General features: G+C 56.0%; 2 protein-coding genes across 7 annotated transcripts in view; both read right to left on the bottom strand.

The window, feature by feature from the left end:
• The window catches only part of MTFR1L (mitochondrial fission regulator 1 like), a 30,333-nt gene extending 24,813 nt beyond the window's left edge, over nt 1-5,520 (bottom strand). For 3 of the 4 annotated variants that reach the window (XM_073233431.1, XM_073233433.1, XM_017663063.3), the window contains exons 1-3: nt 5,373-5,520; nt 2,549-2,692; nt 1,842-1,946 (exon numbers count right to left, since the gene is read on the bottom strand). In XM_073233431.1, the coding sequence (XP_073089532.1) occupies nt 1,842-1,946; nt 2,549-2,572 (129 nt within the window). In that variant the 5' untranslated portion in view covers nt 2,573-2,692; nt 5,373-5,520. Of the gene's footprint in view, nt 1-1,841; nt 1,947-2,548; nt 2,693-4,553; nt 5,322-5,372 lie in introns of those variants that run through there. The other variant, XM_073233432.1, reaches the window with a different exon arrangement.
• A 2,313-nt stretch (nt 5,521-7,833) lies between these two features.
• Nucleotides 7,834-23,648, bottom strand: SELENON (selenoprotein N). Of its 3 annotated transcripts, none has more exons than XM_037017799.2 (12): nt 23,454-23,648; nt 22,661-22,778; nt 19,333-19,463; nt 16,442-16,654; nt 16,095-16,219; nt 15,399-15,536; nt 13,944-14,025; nt 13,334-13,522; nt 12,935-13,040; nt 11,712-11,824; nt 11,517-11,618; nt 7,834-10,160 (listed from the first exon to the last, which is right to left on the bottom strand). In XM_037017799.2, exons 1-12 carry the CDS (start codon nt 23,631-23,633, stop codon nt 9,993-9,995), a joined length of 1,665 nt encoding a protein of 554 aa, XP_036873694.2. In that variant the 5' UTR covers nt 23,634-23,648; the 3' UTR covers nt 7,834-9,992. The 3 variants fall into 3 exon arrangements, with proteins under 3 accessions (XP_036873694.2, XP_073089530.1, XP_073089529.1); XM_073233428.1 differs by lacking the exon at nt 7,834-10,160 and adding an exon at nt 10,959-11,325; XM_073233429.1 differs by lacking the exon at nt 15,399-15,536.
• Nucleotides 23,649-24,458: the final 810 nt, after the last annotated feature.

The raw sequence follows: 24,458 nt of genomic DNA, 5'->3' as shown, positions 1-24,458 counted from the left end.
AAATTAGGATTCAATCATATGTTAACTATGATTACAACAAAGTGAAAAACATGCACCTAGAAAAAGGTGGAAAATAACTACACCAAAACATTAACAGTTATTGTGTCATGTTACATGTAACTTTTCTTCCTTTCTCCTTTTTTATGTTCCATCATTTAATATTTTTATATGGATACATTTTAAAAATAAATTAATCAAGATTCGATCAAGTAACATTCAAGGTAATTAATTTACAACAGAAATCCAGGGATATCTAAAAACCCCATCTATATAGGAGTTAAATTGAGATGCTCTTGCTACAAATTGTTTGGTAGGTGGATCAGGAATTGATACGGCTCTGGCTTTTAGAAAGGGAACCTGGGTCTCACAAGACTGAATTGATGCTCTAATGTTACACAAAGGACTTGTACTTACCCAGGAGCTACTGCTAAGATTGGCCACTTAGGGGGGAGCTTCCCTTTGCTTTTCTTGATTAGCCAGAGTCTGCCTCTGCTACTGGCAATTACATGAGTTAACATATATGAAGTACTTAGCACAGTACCCAGAACATGGTTATGTGCGCAGTAAATGTTAGCTAGTATTACTAATATTATTCACATGTACTCCTGCTCTGTGGGAGCCTGTCCCCTGATCTTTGCCCAGCAGCATCTGGCCAAAGGACTGGAGAGGTTAGAGACAAATGTGGGAGCAACCTCCAGAGTCCCTTGCATTCCTTAGCTATACCTCCCTTCGTTTCTGATGCTTTAGGCAAAGGCCACATCCTGCCCATGCCCTGTAGGCAATTCTAGACAACTGGCAATCTGGGTCACAGGACAGCCCCCCACCCCATGCATTTCCAGCCCCATTCTTAACACTGATAACATTTCTGACTCCAGACTCAGTTCCTCCAGACTTTGCACCCCACATCTCATATACAAATGTAGCTCCTTTGTTTCCACCTGGGCCTCTGGCTTTTCCAGCATATATTTCTGTCTCCTTTGTGTAGGCAGAAAGCTGAAGTAGTTCTTGTTGTGTCCCAGCTCCCCAAATGCACACAACGTAAGCATTTAGCCTAGAGGTGGTGCTTAACCATTAGTTCTAAGAGGAAGGCAGCTGGGACTCATAAATGCTTTTTAGCTTTCCACTGCAGAAAGGAGGTCTCAGACACATGGGCCAGGCAAGAATCTCTGCTGCAGAGTGGGTGCTCAGGGCCCCTGAACACAGGTGAGACTGAAGGGGCCCAGTAAAGGAGTGGCCAGACTTGGCCAGAAGGAGAGTGGGGAATTATGGCCTCAGGGAAATATTAATAAGTGGCGAAGTGGCCAAATGTTAGGGCTGAAGAAGAGCAGGGTTCAACTCAGTCACACAAAGCACACAGTGTCACATGTGGGAACCTGTCTGGGGTGCTGGCAAGCACCTCAGAGCACAGGCATGGCTCGTCTAAAGATCTGGTTCAGCCTTTGGCCTGCTGTGAAGGACTGGACTGCTGGAGCCTGATGAAATCTGAGTCACTCAGGAAGGGCATCAAAGATGAAAGATAATTCACTTATGAGCACATTGGAAGTCTAACTGTTGTGGTCCCAGGTTTGTGTGCAATCAGGAAGGCACAGTGACCAGGAACCATTATAAGCACTTAGTATTTTTCTTTCTTTTCAAACATTGTTTAGGATAATAAATGAATGTAACACCCATCTCTGAAATACATGAGGGCTTTCAGTAGGCTTAAAAAATATTTCTTGACCAAATGAAAAAGTAACCAGGAACACAACCTGCCTGGGCACCACCAAGGAATCTGGGCACAGAAGCAGCACCATCTCCCATACTCTGAGCCTCTTTTCTCCCCACCCATGCAGCACACTCACCTCAAAGGACGCCCGGGGACACGGCTTCAGGGGCAGATTGGTCCCGATTCTTCTCACTACACTGCGAGCAGCCCCATGTGGCTTGTTTTGCCAGATTGGGATGGTCTAGAGAAGAGACACAGGGACAGCCACAACCTCAGAGACAAGTCCACCTACTGAGCTGCCCCGCAGCCTCTCCCCTCCCCTTTAGCAGGGAGACCGAATTCCCCAAACCCAGGGACAGGGCACTCTGGGGCGTGACTAAAGTCTCAGTTATGAGTGAGGGCAGGTTTCCCAGTTGCTAGTGTTCCAGTTGGCGGGCCACCTAAGGACAGACACCTGCTGCCACCAAGGCACAGTCCATTCTGGAGGCCTAATAAAGGGGTGAGGAATTGGTTAAGGGAAGGAATCATCAGGCTTCCCTCTCTCTGCAGTAGATACACACTGACTCCTTAAGTGCCCCCAAATCAAAGCTAGTTCTGCCTGGGGGGTGGGGGTGGAAGGGTGGCCTCCCTCCAATATTAGGCCTCCAGGGGAAAGGAAGCATTAACCAGAGAGTCTCAGAACTTCCTACAGAACTTCAGCAGGCCCAATGTTCTATGGTCCCTGCCACGCCCCTTGGCCAACTTGGGAGCCCTCCTGGGTCCCAGGGTTTCCTGAGGCAAAACTTCTAAAGTTATAAATAGAACACTTTAGTGCTTAAAAAGCTCGCTGGGAATGTGCCTTACCACACTGGCTTCCATTCTCGACATTTCAACCAGCTCCTGCACTTGAAGAACAAGGCAGCCACACAGCAGCTCTGGGTGCTCGGGGAGGCTGGAGGCGTGACTCCTTCATATCAGGCCATCCTAAGGAACACCGGACTTCTCTTCCTGTGAAACAACCCCCACGGTGGGGACTCAGTGGCCACCACACAAACTTCACAAAAGTAGGCTCTGCGGAGCCAGCACTAACACCAAGGTTTCTCAGACATTGCACAGGGGAGAAAACCGGCCCGAGGCTGCCCCACCCGACGATGGCTTCTCCAAATCCAGACCCTTGAAGGTTCTGTTCCAGACTTGCTCTGTGAGCCTGGCCAACTTAGGAGCCTTCCTTAGCCCTTGGCTTTCCTGAGGCAAAACTTCTTAAGATATAAATAGAACCCTTTAGTAGTTAAAATCCCCCCAGAAAAGCCAAATTGTAGGTACCATCCAAGCCCAGCATTCATTCTTGGAGATGAGATGTGAAGCCCCAACATGAGCCCCCCAGTAGGGAAAACAGAGAGTGGAAGAATGAACATCCAGCTCTTGCAAATTTCAGACTAATGGGCTACAGAAAAGAGCCAAAAATTTTTATCCTGGCTCCATCTACTGGCTTTGTAGCCTTAGGTAAGTTCCTTAACGTTTCTGAATGTTGGTTTCTCCACCTGTGAAAAGAGGACAAGAAGAGTTGCCCTGTAGGTTACCTTAAGGATCAATCAGTGAAATAGCTTAATGAACTGTGAAAACATGACACAGATGGCTGGGGTCACTCCTGACTGGATTCCTCACAGCCACCCCTGCAGGGTAAGCACATGCGGTCAGTGAACTCATTCATCCCTGTTCATCAAACACTGACCATACCCACTCTGTGCCAGTGGGCACTGCAGGGGCTATGCAAGGAGTACGACACGGCCATGCTCTCAAGGAGCCCACAATCTACAAGAGTAATTAGGACCTGAAATACGAAATTCTAGCAGAGGCTGAGTATCACTGCACACTAAAAAAGGTGGCCAGGTGAGTTCAGCCTCCTGGTTCCAAGGCCCCATTGGTGAATTCAGAGAGCTAGGAAGGGCAGAAAACAGCAATAATAGCAAAGGTCCAGAACAGAAAGGTGAGAGAGGCAGAAAGAGGAGCAGAGTATACGGTAAGGTGTAAAGATACACTGGGGTCATCATGAGGGCTGGGAATGCCCAGAGGGGGAATTGCTGGGGAGCCAAGGGCAGGCTCTGAACAAGGGACAGTCTGGAATGACCTAATAAGCAGCTCTTTCTGGAAACCTCCCTTGCAGGGTCTCTCACCTCTGGGATGGGAGTTACCACTCTCTTTATGATAGGCACTGGGAAAGGAAGCTGAGAGAGGGAGGCACTCAGATCTGAGGTCACTAGTGGTCATGCCAGTAGAAAGCACTTCCCAAGTCTGGTCCAGATCCTGATGCCTCCTACATGGGCTTAACTCTGTGCAGTTCAAGCCTTTTATCAAAGCTCCCCTGTGCGCAGGCTCTGTGCTGAGTGTCAGTGTCTGCATAACAGTGCTTCCCTTCATGTCCCACTTTAGTCATCAGCCACTTCCTCTCCGAACTTCCCTCCAAAGACTCAGGCCTAACTCACACACAACATCCAGCGGGATCTTTCTAGAACACACTGCTAAACTGCACTGTTAACCCCCACTACAGAGCCAACAGGATAAAACCTAGCCAGCATGGTCTGCAGGGTCCTCCACAATCAGGCCCAATCTCACTATGGCCCTGCACACTACACAGCCACACCTCCCACGTTCCCCTTGCCCTTCTGCCACATTGGCCAGCCCCCCAGTACAGCCCCTCTGAGCCCTTGTCCATACTACTCCCTTCACTTGAAACACCAGTACCCTCATCACCAAGCTCATTCTTCAGAGCTGAGTTCAAGCACCATCTCCCCTTCCCTGACAGGTCCTTAACTGACCACCCCACAGCACCCTGCATTTCCTTGGAGTCCTCATAAGAATAATCACGTACCTGTGTCATCTGCTGAGCCCCAAGGGCAGGGACTTCCCCAGGCACAGGAGTGCCTGCCTGGTACACAGTAGGCACTTAAAACATTTGTTCACTTAAGAAATGAATGAACCAGAACACCTACTTAGCCTTCAAACAACTCCCCACTCCCCTGTCAAGTGTCACTGGCCATAAGAATCTTCCTCTAGTTCGGCGTAAACGCTGGCTGGTTCGTACCACCTTTGCTCTCCCACAGCCTCCCTGTTCACACACGGTCTCCCGCACGGGCCCGGGAGCTCCTCCAGAGCAGGGCCTGGTCTCATCACCCGTGGGTCCCAGGTGCCCCAAGGAGGCCGCCGCGCTCGGGGCAACTTTCCCGAGCGGACAGCCTGCGTAGGCCCCGAGCGGCTGCTCCGGTGGCGGTTGGTGGGGGGTGGGGGGCGCGGTCTGCGGGGATCTTGCCCGGGACACGCCTCCTCTCCCCCGCCACAGCCCGATCCGATGGGGCCAAGGTCGGTCAAGTCCACGCCATGGACCAGACGGCCCCTGGACGTACAGGCCCGGGGTCGGACCCCAGAAGGGGCGAAGAGGAGCGCGGCCAAAAAGAGAAGCCTCTGGCGTAGCTGGGCCACCCGAAGCTGGGTGGCTAGGCGGGCAACTATCCCTCGGGAACTCAGTTTTCCCCCACCCTCAGTCAAACGAGGCTGACAACACCGGCTCCCGCGAGAACTGGCGCGGGAACAGGAGCCGAGGGCTGCACAGCGCCCGGTGCCAGACAGCCTCGACATCCCGGCCGGGAGGTCGCGCTCCCGCCGCCGGGGCGGCACTCGGACCTAGTCTCACCTCAGACTGCTGCTCCGGGACTCACTCGCCTCCCGGCCCCTCCTACCACAGCCGGCGGCCCAGCCTCAACCGCCCTCACTTCCGCTGGCCCGCCCCCCGGAAGCGATCCTCCGCAGCTGCGCACCGAGCCGCGCCCGCGAGCACCCTGGAAGGCCCGCCAGGCTCGGGGCGGGGCGAGCGCCGCTTCTGCGTGGGCGGGCGGAGGGCGCTGCACGGGCCTCCGGAGGGGACACGCCCGTCCCCCGAGGCCACGCCCGCGCCAGTCGGAGCTCCGGGGAGGCTGCGCTTGGGGATCCCGGAGGCCTGATCGGTCCCATCCAGGCTGGTCTCCGCCTCCTTGCTGATCTCCACGTTTAGTCCCCCTCGGACGTCTGAAAGCTGAGGTGTGTGTTGCCGCTTAGCTAGCCCCCAAATTGTGCGGTGTCTGCTGTCTCCACCGCTACTGAAAACTTGAGAATCGTCACCCTGTTGGTCCAGGCCCTCCGGACCTAGCGCTTGCGTTGTGTCATCTCTCACGGGTCCCCTTCACAGTGTTCTTGCTTCCCAGCCAAGACCCTCTAGTCTCTCCAGCAAGAATGTGCCTCTGACTCCTACCCTCCAGCGCTTTGTGGCTCTGGTCTCCAAGGCATCCTGGCCTGGGTCACATGTCCTCCTCTACCTCAGCAGGTGGTTGTGCCCGGCTCCGGGGCGGCAGTTCTTTGGTCTCAAAGCCTGCAGGTCCTAGCTGCCAGGGACAGACAGGCCAGCCACATGGGTGGACAAGTTGTGCTGTCACACAGTGCCTCATGTTCAGAACTCTACTTTAATACTCTGCTATTGCCTTCTTGAAACAAATACACGTTTTGAAGAGGGGCCCTGCATTTTAATTTTGCACTGGATCCTGCAAATTACGTAGCTAGTCCTGGTCAGAGACTTCAGAGGTTGTCCATCCTGATGCCTACCATATTTCCACCATATTTCAAATGATGAAGTTTGACTTTCAGATCCTGCCCTCTTTCCAGGTTGGCAAATTGTTGCTTTAATCATTTGGTTCTCTCTCCTGGGCAATGGCAGATCTTGCAAATCCCCTGTATACAGCTGTCTCTCCTGGGGTGGTAGATGCTGTGGGTGCTCCCGCCCATATCTCCTTTACCCTGCCAGTGAATCCGTCCTCCAGCTACTGCGCTGGCTGCTCATAGCTGCCCCCTTCTCTTGGAAATTGCTCTTGCAGGAGGGAGAACCGAGGCCCTAAACTGGCAAGTTACTCCATTCAAGTCAATGACTAATAGAGGCTCCAAAAGGCCAGTTCAACTGTGTGGTGTGGTGTGGTTTACGCTTCACAGCCCGTTCTGTGTGATGAGGCCAAGGCTAGGCTTTCAGACTTTGTCCCTGCTCAGCATTTTTCCTTTCCCGATTCTGTTTCACTCCTTCTTTTGTAGGGTTTCCTGAAGTGCACTTCCTCAAAAAAAAAAAAATTCCTGATTCCCAAGGCTCTGCTTCCAAGATGGTGGGTTTAACTTCACCATCTTTCTCAACACAGCATCAAATTCTGAAATTAGTAAGCCCTACTACTAGTAGCAGTATTAGCTACTATTAGTAGCTGGGCAGGGAGGTTGAGTCTCTGCTGACACTGGGTGGCTCATGGCAGGAGCTACTGCCACCCAATGCCTGGAAGCACTGAGCCAGGCATAGGTGCCCTCCCTGCCTGGAAGAGGCACAGAAGCACTGCCTCCCTGAAGGTCACAACTTGGCTGAGCTTGCTGGCTCATGTCCTATTTGTGCTGGAGATGAGAGGGGAATGTTACATCCTATCACAAATGTATTTTTTTATTAAGGTATCATTGATACACAATCTTATGAAGGCTTCACATGAACATTGTGGTTACTACATTCACCCATATTATCAAGTCCCCTACGACACCCCATTGCAGTCACTGCCCATCAGCGTAGTAAGATGCTATTGAGTCACTAGTTGTCTTCTCTGTGCTGTACTGCCTTCCCCGTGACCCCCCTACATTATGTGTGCTGATCATAATGCCCTTTAATCCCCTTCTCCCTCCCTCCCCACCCATCCTCCCCAGTCCTTCCCCTTTGGTAACTGCCATTCCCTTCTTGGAGTCTGTGAGTCTGCTGTTCTGTTACTTCAGTTTTGCTTTGTTGTTATATTCCACAAATGAGTGAAATCATTTGGTATTTGTCTTTCTATGCCTGGCTTATTTCACTGAGCATAATACCCTCTAGCTCCATCCATGTTGTTGCAAGTGGTAGGATTTGTTTTCTTGTTATGGCTCAATAATAGCTCATTGTATCACAAATGTATTTTTAAAAAGTTACTTGAACCTTCTGGTGACAGAAAAGATAGTTCCCAAATGCATTCCAGCCACACACCTCTTGCCCATGTGCCAAGCCAGTCCCACAGAGGAGTCAGTCCAGGGCCAGAACTGAACATCTCCCACTCAGAGGAAAGACATTTAAGAACCACCCGAGTCTCTCCAATTTTATTATAGGATATGCTGGGGACAGGGGAGGGCAGTGGCAGGGGGGTGACGAGGGCAGCTGGGGGCCCTCCCCCATCTGCTCATGGCTGCTTTGGCATCTGATGCAGGTGCAAAAAGTCCAAGCAGTCAGTGCCTTGCAGGGGACAAGGATGACTCAATGTGGAGCTAGCCCTCCTGGACCAGCATGAGGGGAAGAGCTTGCTGGGTAGGGAGGCTGGCTCTCTGCTGACATTGGGTGGCTCATGGCAGGAGCTACTGCCACCCAATGCCTGGAAGCACTGAGCCAGGCATAGGTGCCCTCCCTGCCTGGAAGAGGCACAGAAGCACTGCCTCCCTGAAGGTCACAACTTGGCTGAGCTTGCTGGCTCATGTCCCATTTGGGCTGGAGATCAGAGGGGAATGTTACGTCCTGGTTCCAAAGGCTTTCTTTCTCACCTCAGTGAAAACAGGCAGTGCAGAGGTGGGGTGCAGTGCAAAACAAAAACTCCAAAATCAAGACACAAGCTGAATCTCAAGGCTACCACTGAGTGACCATGGGTTAGTCACTTCACCGCCCTGAGATTTAGTTTCTTCAACTGCAAAATGGGGACACTTAATATCCACCTCACAGGCTTCTTGTGAGGCTTAAATGAGAAAATACTTGTAATCCTAGCAGAGTGCCTCAGGTAGAGAAGGCTCAGCATGGACACTCCAGTGGCAGGCAGGGCCACTCAGCAGACGGGAGGCCTGGGAGTGTGTCTCAGGAAACATCTGCCTTCCTTCCTCTCCCTGGTTTAAGGGCGAGCCCCGGTGGGGTGAGGGCGGGAGCAGGCTCGGCTCCAAGCGTTAATGAAAACCCAAGCAGCTATCATGGGCCTGCATGGAGGACAAGGATAGAGTTGGGGGTACGCTGACCCTCTGAGAACTGTTTTTAAAAAATCAAGGGGAGAACAGAAAGAGGACTATTTCTTCCCACAGATGCAACTGCAAAGACATCAAGCTGGACCCATCTAGGATTTCAGATCCAGCCATCATGGGGCTGCTGCTGGGGGAAGCCATTGTCCCTTCTTTCTCCTCAGCCCTAGGATTACCGAAAATACCAAAAACTCTTGAGAAAGTTCGCATAAAAACACTTTCTGCAAGTATAAAAAAGAGACTGGCTGTAGTCAGTGGCTTGGGGCCTAAGATTGGCCAATGAGAGACAACAGCCACTCAGTGGTTGACAGACTGGTCTGGGGTCCCTGACAGCTGGGACAGCTCTGGCTCTGGGGTGGCTGCATTCTTTGGCTCGGCTACACTTCTATGGGGCTGAAGTCTGAGGGGCTGGAAGCATTATGGGGGCACTGGCTCTAGCAGTCCTACTGTGGCCCTGTGTAGGGCTAGCAGTGGGGGTGCTATGGGCTTGAGCCTCAGGTAGCCCTCAGCAGACCCCATGCTAAGGGCAGAAGCCTACTTCACAACAAAGCTCCCGGACAGCCTCCACAAATCCTGACATAGCTTCTGGGGTCCCATCACAGGTCAGACTGAGTGTTCTGGGGAGCTAAGGTCTGGGGCACAGTATGATTGCCCCTTCTGAAGAAGGGTTCTTCCCAGAGCCCCCAGAAGGCTATCTCAAGCTGAGGCCGACCCCACAGGGACAGCAGGCGTGTGAGGGCAGCCAAGGCCAGGAAGAAGTTTCCAGGCAAATAATACGTCTCTGATAACCCCTCACCCCTAGGGCTTGATTTTTTTTTGGTAGGGGGTGAAACTAAGGAGAGAGGGGTGACCCTGTCTTCCTAGCACCCACTCCTCCCTATTCTCTACTCTACAAGGAGCCTATGTGCCTGAGTGTGTGAGGCCCACCGAGATGACCCCAGGCCCCATTTTGGGTGTCAAAAGCAGCTTCTAGAGCCATGTAGGTAGTAGTAAAGGGCCAATGGTGGCAGCTAGAGCTAGAGGTTCACCCGTCCAGTCAGCCCTGGCACCTCCTGGTCTACCCCATCACTGAGGCAAAGCTAGGGTGGCCACCCTTCGTAGACCTCCACCCCACAGGCAGCTTGGGAGTGGTGGGGGTGGGGGGAGCTCTGCAATGGTGAGGATCACCCTGGATCTGGGGTCCCGGGCCTGGAGGCCTTTCCTCCCCACTCCCTCAGCCAGCCTGGCTTCTCACGGCCCAGCTGGCACACTAGGGCTGGAGGAGGGGCAGGCCCCGCCGGAGACCCTCCTTCAGGAACTGCATGTAGGTGGCTGTAGATGGGTCTTCGAAGGTGGACGAGAAGCTGAAGACCTTTTCCACGTCCTCAGGCTTCATGGAGGTGATGTCCAGGAAGTAGTTGGCGTTGATATGCTGGACCTGAGGGAAGGGCTGGCTGAGGAGGGCAGGCCCCGGGCTCAGCCTGGGCGCCCGCTCTCCTCTGCTTCCAGTTTGCTCAGGCTCACTGGAGAAAAGCAGTCACTCTCAGGGCTTGACTATCCCGCTCTGAGGCGGATGGCAGACGGGCAGGACTCCCTGAGCCCTTCACAGCACCTGCCTGGGGCCAGGCTGGACCCCTCTTGCCTCTTTTCACACTAGGCCCCCTCCTCCACACCTTGTCCACTAGGTGGCAGCCGGACACCTTCCCCTCACCCTCACCCCAGCACCCGCTTCTCTGTTCCTGGGACCCTGGATGTCCACAACCACCCGTCAAAATGCCCACCCATATGTGGACCTCCTTCCCATCTGCCTCTCACTCCAGCTAGTGAGCTCCTTAAGGTCAGGTGCCCCGTGAACAGCAGAGCGAACAAACATCAGTAAGTGAGCGGGAGAATGTACGCCAGGCCCCAGCAGGGCTGCTGGCCCAGCTTCGTGACTCCAGGGCCCCGCCTGGCCTAGCTCCACCTGGTGAGCTCCCGCGGATGAGTGCGTGCTGGCTCCCAGCACCACCGGGGCCCACTCCCGTCACTGTAAGCCCCGGACAGCAGACGCCTCCAGACAGCGGTACCCTCTTCCAGGCCAGCCCCAGATCCTGCCCCAGTGTTGCTCCCCACCTTGAGAGGCTGGGAGAGAGGGCCCCTCTCCCGCAGCCTCAGTCCCCACTAACCATCCCTTGGGACTTAAAGGATAAAGGGCAGCTTTGATCAGAACAGGAGATTCTGAAGTGCACAGGCGGGCTTGGTTTCAAAACTAGCTTTACTTCTTAACTGCAACTTTTGCCAAGTTTCTGGACCTTTCTGAGCCTCAGTTTTGTTGTTTGTGATCATCTACCACCCAAAGTTGTGAGAATCCAACAGGAGGACATGTGTAAGTCACTGTAAGGTACAGGGACAGGTAGGGTCTTGAAGCTTGGCTTATCCTGGGGTCTCCCCTGGTCCTCATTCTCTGGCACAAGGCCTGGCCCCTCCCTCCTGTCCCAAAGATCCAAGGTGAGCCCTCCCTTCTAGGCCAGGTTCCTGACCACTCTGCTGCTAGGCTGTGCCCACTGCTGCCTGGTCCCCAAAGTGTGGTTGAGGTCCTCTGTCTTGCAGAAGTGTCCTGACACCTGCATGAGGAATAGCAATTCCTATTACAGATGGGGGTAACCAAGGTTCCAGGGGGCTAAGAAACCAGCCAGGAAGTAGTGGAGGCAGACCCGAAGCCTGAGGAGGTCTGCAAGTTCATGCCCGATACTCGCTGCTTCCTCTGCCCCACAGGGCCTGGCCTGGGCTGGGTACAGGTGGTGGGGTTGCCTACCACAGTGCCATTGGGCAGGCAGATCATCATCTCCACGGGGAAGCTGTACTTCTCCAGGTGCAGGTCAGCCAGCTTCTGATGGGAGGCGTTCTCCTGGTTGTTCTATGGGGACAGTTGGGCACATACCTGATGGCTCAGCCCTCAACATTGTCCCAGGGACTCCCATAGGGCTGTTCTCACCCACCTGCCACTCACCTGCAGGTCCTCCAGCTCCCTCACCAGGGACCAGGTGCTGATAAAGCTCTCATTGAGGAGGGCAAGAATGGGCGGACTTTCCAGGACCGTCTCCCGGAGAGTCCGCCCTGAACCTGTTTAGAGAGGGACAAAGCCAGAAAACTGAGGCATCTGCACATGTCTTACTGGGTTTTCTATTGGAGATAAACCTTACGGACTATAGAATGGTCTCTGCATCCAGGTGAAATAACATATTCAAAGAGCCTGCCACAGAGTAGGTGCTGAATAAATGGTAGCTGTAATTAATATCAATAACATACTGCATTTTGGGCTGAGATTTGGGGTGGGGGAGGGGATGTCTACCTGGCCTAAAGACTTGGAGACAGTGCCAGCTGCTTATATCCACTAAATTCTGTGCCCCAGGGCCTTTGCACAGATGGCCACCTAAAACACTCTTTCTCCTGTTTGTGGACAAACTCCTACTCACCCTTCAAAGTCTCAGCTAAAATGTCACTTTCTCTAAGAAGCCTTTCCTACCTCTGCCCAGCCCCCACCTCAGTTATACGCTCCTGTGTCACTCTGGACCTTGCCTGTGTAACATTCACCACACTTGTATTTATTCATTCAATGTCTGACCTCTGCACACACTGTGTGCTCCCTGAGGACAGGGACCACTTCTGACCTCTTCATGGCAAAATTCCCGGCCCCTAGCATATGGCTTGGTGCAGGAGGTGCCCAGGATGTATACTGATTGGCTGGATGAGGTCAGGGACATTGTTTTACTTATTTGAACCCACTGTCATACAACCAAAGAACTTTGTGCCCAGCAGGTCTTCAGTGAACTTTCTTGATAAGTGAACACATACCCAGCCTGTGACACTATTTTTCTCACTGTGTGTAACACTTTACAGAACACTGGCACTTTCACATCCATTTCACAACTCTGGGAAGGAAGTATGCTACCCCTCTTTTATTGTTGAGAAAAATGGAGGCTCAAGGAGGGGAAGTCCCTTGGCCAAGGTCTCCATGCTGCAAATGGCTGAGCAGGGCTCTTTCTTCTGAGTCCAGTAGCTTCCTCTGAGCTCAGCACAAAACACCCAAGCCCTCCCTCCCGGCTCCTGCCCTGGGTAGCCCCGACCCCACCATGCTCCAGCAGGAGAATCCACTGGTCTCACGGTCTCCTGCATCCCAGGAAGTGTGGAGTCTCCCGCATCCTCCCCTCAGACTGGCAGGGGCTCCCTCACCTCAGCAGGACTGGTCGTCCAGGGCCCCCCACAACAGGATTGAGTGCACCAGCTTGTTCTTGGCCTTGGCTTGGTTGAAGGCCTCGGTGAATGGCAGGTAGGTGACCTGAAGCCAAGCCGAGACAGAGAGAAGCTACTTTGTGCAGCCAGACTCCTGCTCGGGGGCTGTGTCTGTGAGTGCGCCCGTGTGCACTTGCGTGCAGGAGTGCTGCTGAGCCAGGGGATGCCTCCTCCCACTTCTGATGGCAAAGGGAGGCTCCACTGGCACTGGCTGGGCCTGCAGGGAGGCAGCTCCGCTGGGAGCCTCGTACCCAGCTCAGCACTCTGTGTCCACCTGCTGTGCCCCCGACCCTGGCGCCATGGAGCCTGACCCTGGCTCTCACACCCGCCTGGACTCACCTTCTTGAAGGGGTACATGGCCACCTCCAGGCGCTGGGCAGCTTCCTCCCAGTTCAGCTCCTGCTGCCAATTGATCTCTTCAAACACAAACTGGAGGGGCTCCCCTGAGGGCAGGTGGCTGTCAATCATGTTGCCATCCTCGTCCAGGATCACAGAGGGCACTGAGGGGCCTGTGGCCTCCAGCTCCATCTGGGCCGGAGGTCAGTGAGGGGTGTTTCAGAGATGGGCAAGAATCCTTAAGGGGCCCTAGGGGACCCTCAAGGACCCCCTCCACTCATTGCAGAGGTGGGGAGACTGAAGCCCAGGGAAAGGTAGCCTGATCAAGGCTATGCAGTGAGTCCAGCACAGAGCCAGTGCCCAGCCAGGGCTCCTTCCACTGCATGAGGCCATCTGAGGGCCCAAGGCAGACGCTGGACTCTGTGTGCAGGAATAGGTGGCGTCCTAGAATCCTCCTTTGGCCTCAGCCTCCCAAGCTCTGTCCTTTACCCCAGAATGTCTGAGGCTCCTAGTCGGCTGGGCCCTCCCTGCAGCCAGGTTGAGAGGCCCTGTGGCAGGGCCCTGCAGCTGAGCCCTGCCTCCCTCCATGGGTGGGGACAGCCTGGGCACTCACCTGGGGTATGTAGCCAATGTCCACCTCCATGCTGCTGCTCTCACTGGCTCCGTACAGCCACTCCATGTCCACATTCAGAGACCTGGGGATGGGTGAAAGGACGGCCAGGGCAGAACACCACTGTCACCAAGGCCCATTAACCACATGTCAGACTGTATCTCGCTGACAGCAATACAGCTGATACCATTTTACAGATGGGGACACTGAAGCTTGGCGCAGTGAGCCCGAGGGCCCAGAGCCGCTGGGATTTAACTGCAGGGCTGAGTCGTTTCCTCTCCTTGGGCTGCCCATCGCCTGCAACCATACCACCCTCCACTGGCCCGGCCATTTACACATCACATCCATGTCTCATGTCCTGCCCATGAGCCTTCCAGACAGAGTGATCATTAGTGCCTTCCCCAGGGCACAGAGAGGACAGGGGTAAAAACCTGAAAACCTGGTACCTCCCTGCACGACTACTCCCTCTCCAGCAGGTCTGGCCCGATCATGTGCCATCTGAAGATATGCCACATGGGGGCGCCCCAGGACTGACAACCAACTGCACTGGGCAGAGAGCTGGGTGCCCTGGGAGGGGGTCAGCAGTCCCTGGGGCCTGGTCCTAAGACACAGGCCCAGGAACAGCTGGTCCTGGGACTAGTTGTTTGCCCCTCTCCTGTCTCGTCCAGTCCAGGACCCCCACTTTCAACCCTGCGGTGGAGGTCCGTGTGCCCTGGACTGGGCCAGGGGTGGCACAGGGGCTTGTTTGCTGAGGGCAGAGGGCAGGAACACTCATCCTTCTTCCTCAGTGTCCCGTGGCCTGGGAAGCCCCCTCCCTCTGGGAGCTGAGAAGCCACTCCTGCCCCTGGAGGCCGCCTTCTCTTCCCAGGCTGCCCCGACTATCTGCTCACTGCTGTCAGGAGCCAGCCTCCCACCTGCCAGAGGAGGAAACTAAATCTTGGAGGCCAGGACACAGCCACACAGCCCACCAGGGCATGGCTGAGACTTAACTACGAGCTTCCTGGCTCCCAGCCCAGGTCTCGTCCTTATACTGAGTCACTCAGACCCACCAGGTGGCCACTGGCTATCAGGAAGGACTCTGGACAGACTTGAAACCACGGCCTCATGCTTCCCAGACAAGAGGCTGACCCTGAGACGAGAAACTGACAGGCAGGCTCCAGCTCCGGGGAGGGTCTATTGGCGCTGTACTGGGTCCCTGGCAGAGTGGGTGGGCCAGACCCATGTAGCACCTGGAACATGCTGTCAGATGATGGAATGACCCCCCTCAGCCCACCACAGGCTGCCTCCTCCTGGGTCAGCTCGAGGTCCCTCCCAAGGGAAGTGGCTCTGGGGAGTGAAGGAGGGGCAGGGACTGAGGGTGCCTCTAGGCCTCTGCATCTGAGCTCCTGAGGCCGGGAAGTGGGGTGGCAAATGCAGCAAGGGGCCAGGCTAGGCCAGGGACAGGGCCAAGGCTCCCACCTGTGGTTGGGCACAAAGAGCCGGAAGTCGCGGATGTGAGTGGCATCTTTGGAGAGGATGATGTGGCCGGTGAACTGGCCGGGCGAGAACCAGAAGGGGAAGTCGGGCGGTTCGCTGAGCTGGAACTCGGCGTGGATCCTGGCGGGAAGGAGCCTGGCTGGCAGCGGCCCCTGCTGAGCTGGGGCCTCCCCTCCCACTCCTGCCCCAGAGCCTGGGGCCTATTAGCCAGACTCTTGTGCGGAGGAGAGGGCTGGGCAGGAGAGGAAGGAGAATGCGTGGGGAGGGGGAGGACGCCAGGCCTTCCAGCTGCTGCCCACCTCAGGGCCCAGGACACGTGTTGCCTTCTCTGGAAGCCTCACTGGCTCTGTCTGAGCTGTCACAGCCTCTGAAGGTGTGTGTACCCCGGTGCCACAGCTCTTATACACCCCCCACCTCTGTACAGATAACAATCACGGCCACCAGCCTCATGCTATGCAGGCTCCACACCTCCTATCCTCCTCCGAGGAAGTCCCCACCGCTATGACCCACAGGCTGAGAGCCAAGGCTGCTCACCAGAGACCGTGGGGTGGGAGGTGGTAAAGCAGGGGGCTTCCCGTCAGCCCCTGCCCTCCCGCGCTGCTCCCTTCCCAACTGCCCTGCAGTCTCAGGCCCCGGGGTGGTGGTGGTGGGGAGGTATGGGCCACAAGGTCCACCCACCGGAACAGCACAGTGTAGTAAAAGTCGCTGATGGCGGTCAGGCAGGCGACGGCCCCCTGGGGGGCAAAGCGGGTCTTCACAAAGGGCCGAGGGTGGAACATGCTCAGGAGCCGGTGGATGATGACCTGGAGGGAGGGCGGTGGAGACCCCACACTGGCCTGCTGGGCCCTGCTCCCCGGGTGACTGTCAGCTCTGGGCCTGCAGGCTCAGCACACAGGCTGGGGGTCGTCCAGAGGGAGGCAGGAGGGCAGGTGGGGCACCCAGCACTGGGGGTCCGCGTGCAGACAGGGAGCGGCCGTGCCTGGGCTGCGGTGGAGGGCCCCAGGCTCACCATCGTCGGCACTCACTTCTTTGCCCTTGGGTGGCGGTGGGTAGAAGCGGTTGTTGGACAAGTAGCCAGTGAAGACACTCAGCTCGCCGGGGATGATCCACCAGGGCTCGCCCAGCTCTGCGTGGCCCGGAGGTGGGAGGAAGGGCCGGAAGTGGCGGGCAGCAAACACTGCGCTCGGAGAGGCTGCAGTCGTCCAGTTACGGAGGCCGGTCAAGGCCAGGCGGGAGACCTGGAGCAGGGGGCGCCGAAGCTCTGGGGCTCTGAGAAACCCACCACTGGGGTTCCCTGTTCCATGTATGAGTGGAGGCCTCCCCAGAGCCCTGAGCTACACACAGGCCAAGGGAGCAGAGGGTTGGTGAGGCTTCTGTGCGGGTGATGCTGCCGGCCCGGCACCCGCCTGGCAGAGCTGAGGCTCCTTTCACCCTCCCGGGCCAGCCGGACAGGCTGTGGTGCTGCGGCCCCTTCAGGCCCAGCCCAGGCCAAAGCAGCTTGCTCGGGGCAGGGGAGTTGAGGGTGCTGGGGGGCCACCCTGGACTGGAGCAGGGGGCTCTGTGCCAGGGTTCTGCCTCTACTGTCCCTCACGGAGCCCCAGTCAGACAGCCCCAGTCCTCACAGGGTCCTGCCTTCCTCCTCTGCACAAGCTGGTGACCCTGAGTGCCACAGCCCTCCCTCGTGGCCCCAGCTCCCACCGCCCAGCCTTGCTCTCTGTTCCCAAATGTTCTCCGCACGTCACCTCCCTGCGGCTGATGTCCCACTGATGAGGTCAGTGGGCTCGGAGCTATGCCTGAGGACAGGGATGGGAATTACTTTTTGGGTGAAATGCCTTTGACTTTTAGGGTCAAGAGCAGCATGAGCCCACAGAGAAGGGAAGGAAGGCCAGCCCCCGAGAGCACTCAGCCTCTGGTATAGCCTGCACCATGCTGGCTGGCACCCCAGACAAATGGGCATCCCTCAGCCATTTCCTCAGCAGGAAACATCGTTTCTGTCTGATGAGCTGATGGGCAGGAGAGAATGAGGCTCAGAGACTGCATAGGCCTGTCTGCACACCCACCTGGAGCATGGAGGGGGAACCCTGGGGCAGGCAGGTCCTCTGGGAAAAGCTCCACCTTCTGGGCTGCAGGCAGGAGTCCCACTGAGGCAGCAGTCAGCCACCATGACGGTGAAGGCCTGGTACCCCTCAGGGGCGCTAAGCCACCAGGGAGCTGCCCCAGCCTGATGGCAGCAGGTTCCCTCTCCCTTCCCCATCGCCACAGCATGGGAGGGAAAAGGTGCGGAGAGCTCTCCCCCCGAGGGATCTAACAGGCAGGGCTGGCTGTACAGGGCCAGGCAGGACCCACCCACCTGCCAGGTCCTGACGCCAGGCTGGCCTGCCCCTGCAGGAGAGCTGCCCACAAAGAGGGCCAGGGCTGGGGGCACTGCTCCTGACCCAGCTCCCTTATAAGTGTAGGTATGCCCCCCAAACCTGCTGCACCCTCTTCTCACTGCTCTGCTGGGGACTCCTATGTAGGACGGCTTCAAACACCACTCCGGGTCCATCACTGCCAGACCCACCTCCACCCAGACCTTTCTGTGGGAGGCCAAACCACTTATGGGACTCTCCCCCTGGGTACCATCCAGACTGACTTCATTCCCTCCTCTAGACCTGCTCCCCTCCTCTAGTCCTCAGGGGGGCACAATGGCCCGCCATGTACCCGGTCACCAGCCAGAGTCTCAGTCACCCCTTCCCGCCTTCACGCCCATCAGCAGCCACGCCCCTTCTGCCTTGCCTCTGGACTGTATTTCCTCTCCATCATCCCTGCCACCTCCTCCTCCCTCCTGAGAACTGGTCTTGCCTCCCATTTCTCCCCAGCTGCCAGCCTGGAAAGCATTGAACTGATGAGGGAACAGTTCTATTTCAGAACCTGCTATGGTAATTTGCTACTGCAGGACGGAAGCCAAAGTCAGGCAGCTGGGACCTGCTGCAGTCTGGCGACTTCCTTTCCAGCCCCTCTGACCTGGATACCCCTCCCGTGTCCCATGTGTCCAGGGTCCAGCCACATCAGCTCCTTGACCTTGGTGGGCCGGCCTGGCATGTTCTGCCTTTGTTCATGTCAAAGTGACATTTCAGTTGAGATGTAAAGACTCAGTGGGCTGGGCAAAGAGAAAAAGTTGTTCCTGATGAGGGAACAGCATATGAGATGGCACATAGCCGGAAAAAAGGCCTGACGTCTGGAGTGGTTGGAATATAGAAAGCCGAGAGGGGAGGGCAGGCGAGAGGGTAGGGGAGGCAGGCAGGATCTGGGGATGCCTAGGTGATGGGCTTGACACCTGTCCAAGGGCCTGGGGCCAGGGCAGGGCCAGTTAGGATAGCCTTTGTCCTGTACCTTCCCTACCCCATGACCTCCTGCCAGGGGCCAAACCTCAGGTCTGGTTCACTAGAGTTCAACAGAGCACCTGCCAGGTGCCAGGGGCCTGGGGATGCACAAATATGTGAGTCACAAGCCTTGCCCTCAAGAATGTCATAGTCTGAGGGAAAAAAGACTGACCTGCAGAAAATAATGTGTGTACGTGAAGTGGCTGCATCCACACAGTCTCTGGTGCACTTGCAGTTCCTCCAAGATCTTTCCTATCCCTGCCACCAGCCAGCTAAGTCCTCCTCCTCCTATAGTTTGTCAGATGTCACTCCCTTCAGGAAGCCAAACCTGATCCCCCAGCTGGGTTAGAGGCTCACGCCTCTCCCTTCAGACTGAGTGCCTGGACTGCAGGGACAGTGCCGCACCCCACTTGGACCCCGGGGGTTGGCGCGGAGGGCAGTGATGAAGGAAGGAAGGTGAGCACAGGTCTATTCTTGGGTGGTGAGTGCCTACAGATGATCCTGCAGTCTGCTCCCACTGGTGGGGGCCTCCCGTGCCTTCCCCGCAAACTTACCCCCAGGAACCCGTCTTTGCTCTTGGTCATGGACTCCGGGAGCAGAGGCTGGAATCGGGCTTCTATGTTGAGCGTCTCCTCACTAGGGTCAGGCGGAAGCTCCTCCTCCTCGCTGGCTGCAGGGATTGACCCTATGAGACAGGAGTGCTGGGGAGGTCCTGCCCTTAGGCTGCAGGGCCTCACCTCTCTCAGGAAGTCCGCACCTTCAATGCTGGCAGATGAAGGGAGCCAGGCTGGGAGCTGGGTTCATAGTTAATTACCAAGTAACAACCAATATTGTCACATTTAGTTTCATAGTGGCCCTGTTGAAGTAGATTGGCAAAAATAACATTATTGCCAATTCCATTTTACAGATGAGAAAGTAGAGGCTCAGATCCCTGAAGTCACTTCCCCAAGGTCACATAGCTCAGTAGTGGGGAAGTCAGGATTCAAACCCAGGCCTGTTTTACTCTAAACACACAGTCACCCATGACCCTCTTCTGGGGGCATTAAGATCTCAGAGCCTTAGTTTCCTGAAAGGCTCAGGAAGCAGATGACCTGGGTTCAAATCCCAACCCCACCCCTCATCAGCTGTGTGATGGTTGCCCAGTGGCTTATGAGAATTAAATGAGATAATCCTCATAGTGTTAGCACAGGCCTGGTACAGAGCAAACCCATAATAAGCCTTAGCTCTTACTGTTACTGGAGGTTTCAGGGCTGGGGAGCCACAGAGCTGGGCCTCAAGCCTATTTCTCCCAACTCCCCCAGTGCGCTACCCACCAGGCCAGGCTGCTGCAGTCTCACTGTACCCCTTCCCTTAGCTCTCCAACCCAGTCTGAGATACCTTGGAGCTGGGCCCACCAGAGGCAGCACTGGGCAGGAGCTGTCCCTCTCAGCTGGATCCCAGCACCAAAGAGGGAAGTTACTGTCTGTGCCTTGGAGAGGACACACCAGCCAGGGCAGCAACGGCCTAGCTCCCTGTCAAGGTCAGCTCTGTTTCCTGGATGATTTCGGGCAAATCAGCCCGTCTGGCTTTCCTATGTGAGAAATAGAGACCATGTTGCCATGCATGTCCCTCACAGGGATTCATGAAGAAACCGACACTGCTCAGAGAGGCACTCAGTGATTGAAAGCAAGCAACACAATCCGGCCATCTTTGGTGCCATAGGGCGCTGGGTCAGAAGGGAGGAGACCCCTTCTCCCTGATTTTCTGGGTGGCCTGTTTCCCCATCCATATAAGGAAAGACTGGACTGGCCATTGCTGCATTTGACTTCTCAGATTGCTTCCTGCTCAGAGATCTACCAAGTATGGAGGGCATCGTGATGAAGGCCTGAAGGAGTAATGAAGCCCATTTCAAAAGGGGTGACTAACAGAAGAGTAGCAATCCTGACCACCTAGGAAGGGACAAATCAGGGGTGGGTCTTGTGCTGAATGCTTCCCCAGGGCAGGTCTGTGGTACAGAGAACCTGCCTTGGCATTGCTGAGGACTGACAGACTGAACGGGTGCATTCGAAGCAATTCTTACCCAGGAATCATCAGAACCATCCAGAATGCCTTCTTAAACTACAGATGCCCAGAACCCTCCTCACATCTCCTGAGTCAGAATCTTCAGAAGCTAGCATCAGGAAACTATCCTTTTAATTAGCATCCCCCACGAGCTCCAGATGCAAACGTCTCTTCTAGAGAATCACCGCTGTTTCTGTACCTGTAAGCCAATGCAGCGAAACGTGCCAAACAGCGATCTGGAAACCTCGGAGGAGGGGAGCACTAGGAATGTGTACGGTTATCAGGGTGCCTAGCTTATTCAATTATTTTACTGTAATCACAGTTAATTATTAATAATAATGCCCAGCATGTTATGGCTCTTTGACATTTTTCATAAAAAGTTTTATTTCCTGACTTACAAGTAACATTTGCTCATTATGGACTATTTGTAAAACTTTTAAGGCAGAAAATTAAACATCCTCATAAGTGTATCCAGCAAGACAGTTTGCCTCTATTGTTTGCTTAGATTTGGTGTTTTGGGTTTCATTTTCTTCTTTTCTTTCCAAAACGTGTTCCAGTTTCACACTCACAATAGCCTAGGAGGTGATGGAAGGAGGGATTACTTCCCCCGACAGAGAAAAAGATTTACATGAAAAAAATCAAAAGTGCCCCCAAGCCCAGCAAGCTCGGCCAATGTCATTATGAGGGGACTCTCGCTCTCTGACCAGAAAAAAGGCCAAGGAGGTGGCTGTGTGGATGCTCAGAGAAGAGTGTGCAAAGTTAGCGGTCAAATCAAATCCACACGGGGCTGACCTGTTTACCTGCCCATCTGCTTTCACGACAGAACTGACAGCCACCAAGAGACACAGACACATCCCCTCCAGCAAACTCATATTTTTCATCTGAGCCTCCTCCTCTGCCAGTGATCATAGGTCCGCAGGCCAGCAAGTGGCTGACCTACCCTGCCCATCCTGAGACACAGAACACCCATCATACAGCCTTGGTGTTACTCAACCCCAGAGCCACTGGCATCTCTCTTGCTTTTCCCATCTACTGACCTAGTTACACCAGGCAATTTGGATAACAGGTAGGAACCGAGTATCCTAAATTCAGGAAATGTCACAAGAATTTGGAGGAAAATGGACACAGGTTGGGTGGAGGTGGGACGGTAAGAGAAGCATTTGATAAGTTACTAGGTTTCACCCCTCATCTTTATATATTAAAAAAAAACCCAAATCACTGCTTACAACTAGGCAAAAATGGAAGCAAGAGTGGGATGGGAACCTGATAGCACCTATGCAGAGCTGAATGTTTAGTAATAAGTCATAGGTCCTGCCTGCTGAATAGCCCAGTCCCTCTACTATTTGGCCCTGTCCCCATTTCACCCTCTTTTTTTCACCAGTTGTCACCTGGTCACCTGGCAAATGTCCTCTCAAATCCTCAAAGGGTGTGGAACCTGGAGCCAACGGCCCCAGTTCTAATCCTGGCCCTGCACCTTTCTAGCCTGGGCAAGTCAGTGAGCCATCCTATGCCTCAGTCTCCCAAACTACAACCACGAGGATCAGGACAGGGCATTGGGAAGGTTAAAAAGCTAATCCATGGCGTGCTTACAGTGACACTTGGCCCCGAGGAAGCATCAGGAAAGGTAACAAGCATTCCCATGTGGAGAACAGGCCGAGGCCTGACCAAGGCAGTTCACCCACACCCCCAGCTAGAAAGTGTCAGTGTGGGGAGGCCCAGGGCTGCCAGGCCCCACAGTGTTCCCCTACTCCAGGTGGTCTCCTGCTCAGAGAGACACAGAGGCCAAGAAGCTGAGGCCGGTGTCCTGGGCTCCTCCTCCCCAGTCCAGGCCACTCCTGGTACCTGTCAGCTTCTCAGCGATGGGCTTGAACTCCTCAGGGCTGATGTACATATCCTGGTCAGTGTCCAAGGAGGAAAAGAGAAAGAGGCCTTCTGTCCCCAGGGCCTTTAGTGCTGACTCCTGCTTGGGAGGAAGGGGCCACACTGAGCACCAGCTGGATACACAAACTGGTATCTCAGCAGCTCCCATCACCATCTTCCTGAGTTCTCACAACACCTCCCAGTCCATCTATCCAAGTATCATCTCTGCACCGGCCCAGAGCCCCAGTTCGCTTCCTGTGCCTCCTGGTCCCTGCTTCACTCTGCCTTCAGCCACTGTCCACTCTACCCCCGCCTGTCCCCATCTTCCCCAGTCCCCCTCCTGTTTGTCCCTGTCCCCATTTCACCCTCTTTTTTTCACCAGTTGTCCTCTCCTGATCCTCTCCCCACTGTCCCAGAACTTCCCAGTACCCCCTCCGGATCCCGTGGAACCCAGGTTCACTGCAAGCGGCCCACTGTCCAAGTCACCCATCCGGACTGGACCTTTCCAGTCCGTCCCAGTCCTGCCTCACACGGGGCCCGTGTTTTGACCGCTCCATCAGCCCTGCCAAGTCTGCCTCATCCCTGGTCCCCCCATCCCCTCCCTTTCCTACGGCCCTTCCCGCCCCCCGGTCGCCTCAGCTCAGGCCCTTTCGGGCGGGCGTACCTCCCATCCCGCCCCTCACCCCCCGGGCGGCCCGTCCCTCCCCGAGCCCGGCCGCCCCGGAGCCTTGGCCCCCGCCGGCCCCGCGCCCACGCCCTCCCCACCGGGCCGGACCTGCTGCGCGGTCGCCTGGGCCTCGGCATAGCGGGCGTAGGCCCGGGCAGCGGCGGCGGCGGCGGCGGCGGCCAGCAGGGCTCCGAGCAGCGCCAGGGCGCGGCGGGGCGCGGGCGGCGGCGCGGCGGGGCCGGGGCCGGGGCTGGGCGGTCGGCGCTCGCCCGGCCGGGCCCGGCCCATGGCGGCGGCCGCGCTGCGGTTCTCGGGCGCTGGGACGCGGACTGGCGGGGCCCGGGCGGCGGGGGCGGAGCTCTCAGGGGCCCAGGCGCCGGGCGGGACGCGGCGGAGGCGGGGCGGCCTCGGGCGGCGGGGCGGGGTCTTGCTGAGGCACAGGCGGCGGGGGCGGGGCGGGGCTGCGGGGCGGGGCGGGGGCGGGCACCGGCTGCGGGGCGTTTGGTGGCGGCCGCGCGGGTACGGCAGAGTCGGCTGGGGTGCACCAAGCAGTGAAGGGCTGAAGGGCTGCCAGGCCTCCCTGCGGCCCTGCCTCCCTCAGGGCCCTTCCATCTTGCCACCTCTGCGCTTCCTTCCCGCACTTCAGGTTCCTAAATCGACCCTGGCCGCCGCTCCCATCCTGCCTGGCGGAGCCCGAGCAATCGCAGGCTGAGGACCGGGAGACCGACGGGGCTGGGTGGGCGGGCGGCTCGCAAGCCCTCAAGCTCAGGGGGAGGGGCCCACGGGCCACCAGGCCTCATGTCCACTGTTGGCAGATTTGAGGGAGGCCAGAGGAGGGCAGTGACCATCCTCCAGCGGCCCAGAGGTACCTCACCCTCCACCCTTATCCCTCCTGCCTTCTAAAATGTCTTTGGTTATGTAGAAAAACAAATTACAAAGGAAGTCCAACTCCTATTTCACTCCCCGCATGGTCCAACTGAAAGGCCACCTATGCAGATTCGCCAGGTGTAAGAACTACCTTTCCAGACCACACACGGGTGGTGCGGAGCTGAAGCCCTCACCGGCCTGTGCCCAAAGTTCCTCACTCACAGGTGCTAAAAGACGCCCTCCCTG

Source organism: Manis javanica, chromosome 4 (assembly GCF_040802235.1).
Source record: "Manis javanica isolate MJ-LG chromosome 4, MJ_LKY, whole genome shotgun sequence".
NCBI lineage: Eukaryota > Metazoa > Chordata > Mammalia > Pholidota > Manidae > Manis > Manis javanica.
The sequence above is the reverse complement of the archived record's forward strand: the minus strand, read 5'-3'. Positions and strand labels throughout refer to the sequence as shown.